Source organism: Zootoca vivipara, chromosome 9 (genome assembly GCF_965207765.1).
Source record: "Zootoca vivipara chromosome 9, rZooViv2.hap1.1, whole genome shotgun sequence".
Taxonomy (NCBI): Eukaryota; Metazoa; Chordata; class Lepidosauria; order Squamata; family Lacertidae; genus Zootoca; species Zootoca vivipara.
Window position 1 is genome coordinate 27344405 of NC_142592.1, and position 9469 is coordinate 27353873.

Genomic DNA, 9469 nt, shown 5'->3' on the forward strand with positions numbered 1-9469 from the left:
GCCCCGGATGCAAGCGGAAGTCACGCGGAAGGCCCCATTATCGAAAGCACGCCTCAGGTTAAGAACAGACCTCCAGAACAAATTAAGTTCATAACTGGAGGTACCACTGTATTTTGTTAAATGAGGGGTTACTCCCTATTACATGAGTTTAGGAGTACAGATTGAAAGGGCAAGAGATGAGAAATAGGATGCATTGTTGGCCGGTGCAGCAGGAATCAGGTATGAGGTTGGAGACTGAAACCTAAGGAGACAGGAATGTTTTTCTCCTGCTGAATTGAGCTCCTATACTTCTTTACTTATTAGGGTGTTCCATTTTTTGTGGCTTATAGTGTGCATAAAGGAGAGGTATAAATGCATGGGAGCACATGTTAATTTTTCAAGGCAAAGAAAGAGATAAGAAGTTGCAGTTTATGAAAGAAGTGACTAAGGAGAAAAACCTATGGAATTCAAGTTGGCTGATGAATTATTTAGGGTTCCTTCCAGTGTTTTTTGAAGGAAAATGCAATTTGGCCCACCTTCATCTAGGAGATTCGAGCTGTTGAAGTGGATGTAAAAATCACCTCTTTCAAAACAGCACTGTATGTTAAATACCAACCTTTTTACAGTTCATCAGTATATTTATTTACATCCACAAAATAAACACACAAAACAGGGAACAGTTACTCTTTGAAAGTAATCACAGGGAAAAAAATGAACTTCAGAACAGAAATATTATCTACCAACAGCAGAGGGAGATATAAGCAAACTGGCTTTGAATCAGATTTTAACTATACAGTACAGTACTTGTAATTGCTTTCCAAGTCAGCACCACAATAAACACTAAATATGCACCTTCGTTTCATTACAACACTGGCCATTTCTCCAGTGAGTTTAAAGTGTTTATCTGGTGGTCCCTTTGTACCCTAATTCAACACCAATTATTACTTTTTTATCACTTAACATTTTCCTTGCATCTGAAGCAAAGAGAGATAATTGAATCTGAAAAAGCACTGAAGTTGTGCTAAATTGATTAGCTAAGCTAGAGCAATATAAAATGAACTCTACTTCAGAAACTCAAAGTGCTTTTTTATTTACACCATGGAAAAAGAAAATAAGAGAGCAATAAATAATTTGTAAAAATGAGCTTGCTGAACTCTTATGAACAGAAATACAAATTAAATAAACAAGCATAAGAACTGTTTACAAGGCAACGTCTCTACTGGTGCAGAAAAACATCAAAGCAGAAAAGACGACCAAAGGAAATTGTTCACTGCACACTACAAAAACAGGGAGAGAGAGATAAATCTAAAGGCACATTCCTGACTCTGATTTTGATGCACAGAAATTATTCTCTGGTTTTGCCATATTTGCTATGCAGAGCTTAGCGCGCGGGGGGGGGGGCTTTTCCTGCATTTTAATGAGTTAGCTCTCTGTGTGACAATACAGAAATTTATATACCTTTCCCCCCAGAATATGGAAGTTTATTCAAGTCTATGTTGGCTTTACAAAGGTGTTTATTATAACAGTAACAAGAGATAACGTGTAAATTATTTGTTACTTGAATGCTTGTATTTCAATTATCGTAACAGTGCAAAAAAAACCCAATGAGAATTGTGTACTTGAATACTATTGTCCTTTACCAATGAAGATTAAAGTACATCCAGGAATGTTTTATCCCCAGTCAGAGCTAAACATATCTTTTTTTGGAGCAGTTCAGGAAGCTTCATATTTAATATTTGTTAGCTACTCTTGTACAAAATGAATTGTAAGTGATCTGTACCCATATACATACAAAATGAAATCAGTGGTGCAATACATTTTACTAAATCATTAGTCAAGTCTTACAAACCAAATATCTACTCTACCATGGAAGAATGTGTGCAACTGTACATTATACTCTGCCCAGTAATGTATTTTGAAAGCCTGCGAATTCTAGCATACAACAGACTAAATCAGACCACTCACCCTCAAATATTATACACACAAATATAAGAAACACAATTTCTGGGTTAAGTGACAGAGCTAACTTCTGAATTCATTACAAAACTGCAGTCTGAATTTATAAGGATTTGAAAAGTTACCAGAAACATCAAATCCACTGTGTTGGAACAATATTTAACGGTACCCGAAACAAGCCCACATTGGCATGCAAAACCCCTTTTTGGGTTGCTGCAAACTGACAGTCTTATCTGGATCCCACAGCTCTCAAACATTCTATAAAGTTGTTGCTCCACCTCCTTTACTCCATGTCCCAAGAACCACAAATGTATCTCTGATACCATCATGCAGGACAACTATAAATTATAGGAGTATTTTCCAAATTCCAGACTTCCAGCAATTGTAACTTATCCTGAGGATGAGTGTATCAGCTAATTACGTCTGAGCACTTGGTAAGCTGGTAAGCACAGGTACTGATTAGGGTTAAATTTGGGATCTAAAAGCCCCATAGCCACCAGTGGAGATGCGAATGGTCGCTTTGCAAACATACTCGAGAGAAAGTGTGTGCAGAATACCATTTCTGACAAAATCTGGTGTGTTTCTTTCCGCAACAGCGGTTTTTTAAGACGGATAAAATACAAAGCGCAGCAATAACAGCCATCATGGCATCAACCCTCTGCAAACTCCCCCAAAGTGTCTAATGAAAACAGTGAGCACTCAACATGAGGAAAAAGTTCAGAGGGGCTGAGCAGTTGAAAGCAAGAGTTTTGTCTGGTGCTGGAATATGAATACCAAACAACAATTCCCCTTATATCAGGGATTGGGGGGGGGGGGGGTACTGTATTACTTCACCAGCTTTCTCTGATGATATTTGCATAACAGAGAAACCCTTAGGATCTGGACTATCTGAAATAAAAGCCATCCCTTCCTTGCCTGCTGTACAGATCTGTAAATGTCTAAAAAAAAAGCACCAGCTCTAACAGAAACAGGCTACTCTAAATGAGGGCATTGCTTCTTTCAGAAAGCCCCACGTTCAGAGTTGGCGCAGCTTGACCACTCAAAGTGCCACTCAGGGAGACGGGCACTGGCCCACCCTCCTTTCCCTGCAGCTGGACCCTGGGGCTCTATGGCTTGCCATGCTGACATCTCTGGCCAAATGCTGCGTGGCTTGCAGGGAATGGGTCCCTTGCTTCGCAGCACCTGCTGCCACCACCCCTCCCCTCAGGCAAAACACCAGAACAACACTGTGTAGACATGCCCAGACTTTGCATTCTCCACGACTGTTGCCCACCACCAGCGCAAAGATCCATTCCAGCGCTCTTCTCCCCCCACCCCACCCCCCCCCCCAAAAAACCACACACACACTTGCTCTGGACCCAAAACGTCCCTGCAGAGGCGAGGCACTTTTCCCCTACGGAAGAAGCCCCGGAGAGAACAGGAACTAAAAAAAAACTTCGCCAAGTCTCTCCGTATCCCAAGGATACCGGCGGAACAAACAGAAGCCAGGCCCCATGGAGGGTCTGCCTGGAAGGGAAGCCCAACCACCACCTCTTCCCTCCCAAGACGGGCATAAGCAGCCAGGCAAATCAAAGTTCACTCGCGGCACGACCAGCAGGAGGAGGAGGAGGAAGATGTGCCGGCCCCTCCCGCCCTCAGGTGCCGCTTTCTGTCAAGACACTCCCCCCACCCCGCTCACGGGGCAACCTCGTTCCCGCCACCCGCTCGCCTCCTGGAGCCGAACGAGGAGGGCTCTGCGCTCGGCGGAGAGCACCTGAGGGAGAAGGGTCGGCGGGCGACGGGGAGCGGGGTCTTGCCTCACTCAGCCCACCCCCCTTGCCGGCCGCGGCGCCGCCGCCGCCGAAGCCCCCTCGCGGCGCCTGGGTGGCGCTCACCCACCTCTCTCCTGCTCGGCTTGCAGGCAGACGGGGATGGTCTTCTTCCAGCCCGGCATGGCTCCTTCAGGGCTGCGGCTGGGGCTGCTGCGGCAGGAGTAGGAGCAGCAGCGGCAGCAGGGCGCACATTGCAGTCTGAGGCGGCGGCAGCTCTTCCTATTCCCCGAGCTGCACGCCTGGGGGTGGAAAGCGGTGGCGGCTCCCGAGGGCAGCCGCGGCTGGAAACGGGAGCGAGGAGGAGGCGCCGCCGCCGTAGCCGCCGCTGCCCGAACAGCTGCCTCCTTTTAGTTCGGGGAGCGCGCGACGAGGAGGAGGAGGAGGAGGAAGCGAGAGAGGGAGGGCAAGGTGGCGGCACTGCACGCTCCGGAGCGGGGCGGAGGAGGAGGAGGGGGCTCTCCCCGGTTCAGCTGGGGACATACGCGCGCACAGAAGGGTGAATGGGGAGCGAATGGGAAGCGAGAGGGGGCGTCGCTCGCCTCGCCGCCGCCAGCAGGTGGGAGAGCTGGCGTTGCCGGCTGCACAATGGCGGGAGGGAGCGCAGAAGGGCGGGCGAAGGAACAGCGGCGGCGGCGGCGCGCTGGGCTCCTCTCCCTGGGGCCCCACAAAGAGACTCGGCGAGGAGCGGGAGGCAGGAAGGCGACAGGCGTCTCCCGGAGAAGAGAGGGGCGCCTCGCTCGGTGGCGGGCAGGCGAGGGAGGAGGAGGCACACCCTGGCTGAGGGGAAGGGGAGGCGAGGCTCTCTTTTTCCTCACGCGCAGCCGTGAGGGAAGTCGACGCTCAAGGGGCGAATGGCACCCACGGTGGTGGGCACTCGTCGTGGTCTCGTGTGAACACTCGGAAAGGGAACAGACAGTTCCCTGCTTCTTCCATCCCACCCCACATTTAAAAGGACACTTCCTTCACCACGCCCAGCCTCGTGCCGTGAAACTTCATTCGAAGTACTTTTAGTCGCAGCCCGAGTCTACTACCCACGTTGAACTCGGCGGAGTTCCACGCGGCTCGCTCCTGCTCGAGGACGAAGCCCACGGGGTTGAGGTTTGAGTGGAAGCGCCGCTGCCGCCGTCGAACAAAATCAGAGGTTCCCACTGAATCTGCAAAGAAGGCGGAAACGCAGCAGGATTTGTGCGCCTCGGGTCACGCGCGCTCTTTCCCCGAACTGCGTCCCTTTTAGCACGTTTTGGCCTTTGCTGAAAGGGGGAAGCGATGCAAAACCAACAAGATGCCCAACAAAGGAGGGGTCAGATTGTACACTAAAAATTAGTCATAATTTATCTTGGAGGCATAGTCGAGTGGGTGTTTTTTTGTTAAATGTCAAGACAGACAAAAGACCATCTGGATTTCTTTCAGATGAAATGCAGTTTAAAATAAAAAACTGAGGAAAAACCGAAAAGGTAACGATGATACCATAATCATAAAAACAAAGCATTGGAGAAACACTCGATAACTACATTTTGCATAGCTGCCAAGTTTTCCCTTTTCTCGTGAGGAAGCTGGTGTTGTCAACTTGGCATTCTGTAATTCTACTACTGTATTTCTTGGTGAAATGCCTTTTGAAACCAATTACTGACTCTTTCTTATTAGTATGTGTTCATTATGGAGCTAATAGTGTAATCCTAAACATTTTTAATTCAAAAGTCCCACTATACTCGTGTGGTCCAAGGACACATGAAGCAGCCACCTACCAAAAGCTAAATATATCTAGATTTGGTCAGTGCTGGAATAAGAGAGTCCATGTGATCTTCAGTTCTATGATGAGAGACAGATGAAATGAAAATAATAATTAATAATAATAATAATAATAATATTTATACCCCGCCTATCTGGCTGGGTTTCCAACAAAATATCAAAATACAGCAGTCCATCAAACAGTAAAAGCTTCCCTAAACAGAGCTGCCTTCAGATGTCTTCTAAATGTCTGGTAGTTGTTGTTCTCTTTGACATCTGGTGGGAGGGCGTTCCACGGGGCGGGTGCCACTACCGAGAAGACCCTCTGCCTGTTTCCCTGTAACTTGGCTTCTCGCAGCGAGGGAACCACCAGAAGGTCCTCGGCTCTGGACCTCAGTGTCTGGGTAGAATGACGGGGGTGGAGACACTCCTTCAGGTATACTGGACCGAGGCCGTTTAAGGCTTTAAAGGTCAGCACCAACACTTTGAATTGTGCCCGGAAATGTACTGGGAGCCAATGTAGGTCTTTGAAGACTGGTGTTATGTGGTCTCAGCGGCTGCTCCCAGTCACCAGTCTAGCTACCGCATTCTGGATTAGTTGTAGTTTCTGGGACACCTTCAAAGGTAGCCCCATATAAAGCACATTGCAGTAGTCCAAGTGAGAGATAACTAGAGCATGTACCACTCTGGTGAGACAGTCCGTGGGCAGATAGGGTCTCAGCCTGAGTACCAGATGGTCAGATAAACAGATAAACAGCTGCCCTGGACAAACAATTGACCTGCACCTCCATGGACAGCTGTGAGTCCAAAATGACTCCCAGGCTGTGCACCTGGTCCTTCAGGGGCACAGTTACCCCATTCAGGACCAGGGAGTCCTCCACAGCTGCCCGCCTCCTGTCCCCCCAAAACAGTAATTCTGTCTTGTCAGGATTAAGCCTCAATCTGTTAGCCGCCATCCATCCTCCAATCGCCTCCAGGCACTCACACAGGACATTCACCGCCTTCACTGGTTCTGATTTGAAAGAGAAGTAGAGCTGGGTATCATCTGCATATTGATGAACACCCAGCCCAAACCCCCTGATGATCTCTCCCAACGACTGCATGTAGTTGTTAAAAAGCATGGGGCAGAGGACAGAACCCTGAGGCACCCCACAAGTGAGAGCCCAGGGGTCTGAACACTCATTCCCCACCACCACTTTCTGGACACGGCCCAGGTGGAAGGAACGGAACCACTGTATAACAGTGCCCCCAGCTCCCAGCTCCTTTAGATAGTCCAGAAGGATGTTATGGTCAATGGTATCAAAAGCCGCTGAGAGATCCAGGAGAACTAGGAAACAGCTCTCACCTTTGCCCCATGCCCACCGGAGATCATCGACCAGTTTCAGTCCCATGATGAGGCCTGAATCCCAACTGGAAGGGAGCCAAATGGTCTGCTTCTTTCATGCATGCCTGGAGTTGTTCAGCAACCACTCGCTCAATCACCTTGCCCAAGAATGGAAGATTTGAGACTAAATGTGCTATATATATCTATATATATAATTTCAGCCTGACATCAATAACCTGAAACCAGAACAATTTAGATGACAATTGTCACTTGGACTGAAAACTTATGTTTAGTTGACAATCTCCAGTCAACGTGATCATGTTTAGGTGGAGAGAAAAGAGTTGAGGAAATGGAAATTGCCCATTTTTTTCATATTTATGTGTGATGTGCATATGAATGCTTTATCATACAACCTAAATCCCAGTGTACCACATCCACATGGTTAAGCCAGTGAAATATTAAAATAGTGAGTTGAATGTATGACTCCATTGGTGGCACACTGTTTCCACCCTCTGTATGTCATAACCTCCTGTTTTATGTTCTGGTGTAAGATAACTGAAATGCATCACTTTAAAACACGCAGACATCAGAGAGGAGAATTAGCCCAAATTGCCAGCCATATTTCATCCTGATTTTGTTGCTTTAAGATGGTTTCCTATGTTGTAATATATTTCATTTTAGAAGGTTGCATATGATGGAGCAGCATATTATAAAGTGATGGAGTACGACCTTTCATCAAGCCTCTGGAATAATCAGGAAGTATTTCTATTCAAGTGAGTGTTACTTCTGAATTGTTCAGTTTTGTATAAAAAGAATTATTCAAGCAAGGGCAACTTACCAACAATATCAAATTATTTCAGTATGAATCCTTGAAATAAGTAATAGCAGGAGCGATCCATAAGAAGAAAGGACCCCACTGATACTGCTTTTCTGCTGTAGATAGAATCAGGTCCAAGGACAAATGCTTGGAGACAAAGTTTCCCCTTTTTTCAGATTCCTGGGACTGAGTGAGTAAACAACAATTTATTTATATCTTTTTAAAGATACGTAATGAATACACTGATTTCCTGAAGTAGCTAATGTAATATCAATAATAAAACAAAACAATAAACCATTCAGTAACAAAATGATACTGTGTAAAAAAAAAAAAACCAGCAAGATAAAACACAACCTAGGAGCAAAACATATTGTAGCAGCTTAGCGCTGCAGCATTAAACATTATCAATAAAATCAGGAGCCAAGTAACAGCTAAAGCAATGCTTTAAAGACCAATGGTCCTTCTGAAAAGAAAGGTCTTTGTCATCTTGCAAAACTCCGTAAGTGGTGAGGTTCCAGTGCGAGGTACAAGAGTCCCATTCTATGAGCACAGTTCTGCTCATGGCCTCTTCGGGTCCAAACCACAGAACTTAAATTCCTGCAAATCCTTCTCAAACTTTTGTTTTTGTTTTACATAGAAGTATGAAGGCAACTCTCTACAATGATGTTTGGGCATCTATGTTCTGTGATAATTTAGATGTCCTTACAACAGTATTGGGACACGGGTGGCGCTGTAGTCTAAACCACAGAGCTTAGGGCTTGCCGATCAGAAGGTCGACGGTTTGAATCCCCGCAATGGGGTGAGCACTCATTGCTCGGTCCCTAGCAGTTCGAAAGCACATCAAAGTGTAAGTAAATAAATAGGTACCGCTGTGGCGGGAAGGTAAACGGCGTTTCCGTGCACTGCTCTGGTGTGCCAGAAGCAGCTTAGTCATGCTGGCCACATGACCCGGAAGCTGTACGCCGGCTCCCTCGGCCAGTAAAGCGAGATGAGCGCTGCAACCCCAGAGTCATCCAAGACTGAACCTAATGGTCAGGGGTCCCTTTACTTTTACATCAGCATTACCACTACTGTTTACAGGTAATTTGAAGCAGCCTTACACAGAGTTAAACCATTGGTCCACCTAGACTAGTATTGCTGACTGGCAACAGCTTCCCAGAGTTTCAGATGGGATCTCTCCCAATCCTATCTGGAGATGCCAGTGTCCTTCTGGATGCCAAGCATGAGCTGTTCCACCACACTACAGACCTTTTCCAACAGGATATCAGGAAAAGGCCCAGTGCAGCTGGCTCTTTCTGTCTCTAGAACTGCTGTTGCTGCTATTCCTAGTAAATACCACCTCCAGGATCCCATTCCATTGTATCCCTAAACAAAATAAAAAAATCCTTCCAGTAGCACCTTAGAGACCAACTAAGTTTGTCATAGGTATGAGCTTTCGTGTGCATGCACACTTCTTCAGAAATCATCTGAAGTCATCTGAAGAAGTGTGCATGCACAGGAAAGCTCATACCTATGACAAACTTAGTTGGTCTCTAAGGTGCTACTGGAAGGATTTTTTTGTTTTGTTTTGACCACATCAGACCAACACGGCTACCTACCTGTAACATTGTATCCCTACTTTTCTATAGTATTCTGGCTGGCAGTAAAACCCCTTTATGCCTGATTCTCTGAGCCTTTGCCGCAACAAAACAGGAAGCAGGATCAGCCCCTTGGGCTGTTGTTGTGTGTGTGTTTTTTTAAGGCATGCAAATTGAAAACTTTGACTTTGATATATTGTTAAAATGAAATAACCTAACTAGTCACTGTAACTGTGTTCTTCTATTATAGGAAGTTAATTATTTAAATTGCTTAACA

At 46.2% G+C, this 9469-nt stretch overlaps 1 protein-coding gene across 1 annotated transcript in view; it reads right to left on the reverse strand.

Moving 5' to 3' along the window:
• Positions 1 to 4077, reverse strand: part of GRIP1 (glutamate receptor interacting protein 1) — a 315585-nt gene extending 311508 nt beyond the window's left edge. Inside the window, exon 1 of the mRNA XM_088676455.1 lies at positions 3814 to 4077. Within this exon, the coding sequence (XP_088532581.1) occupies positions 3814 to 3868 (55 nt within the window). The 5' untranslated portion in view covers positions 3869 to 4077. The remainder of the gene's footprint in view (positions 1 to 3813) is intronic.
• Positions 4078 to 9469: the final 5392 nt, after the last annotated feature.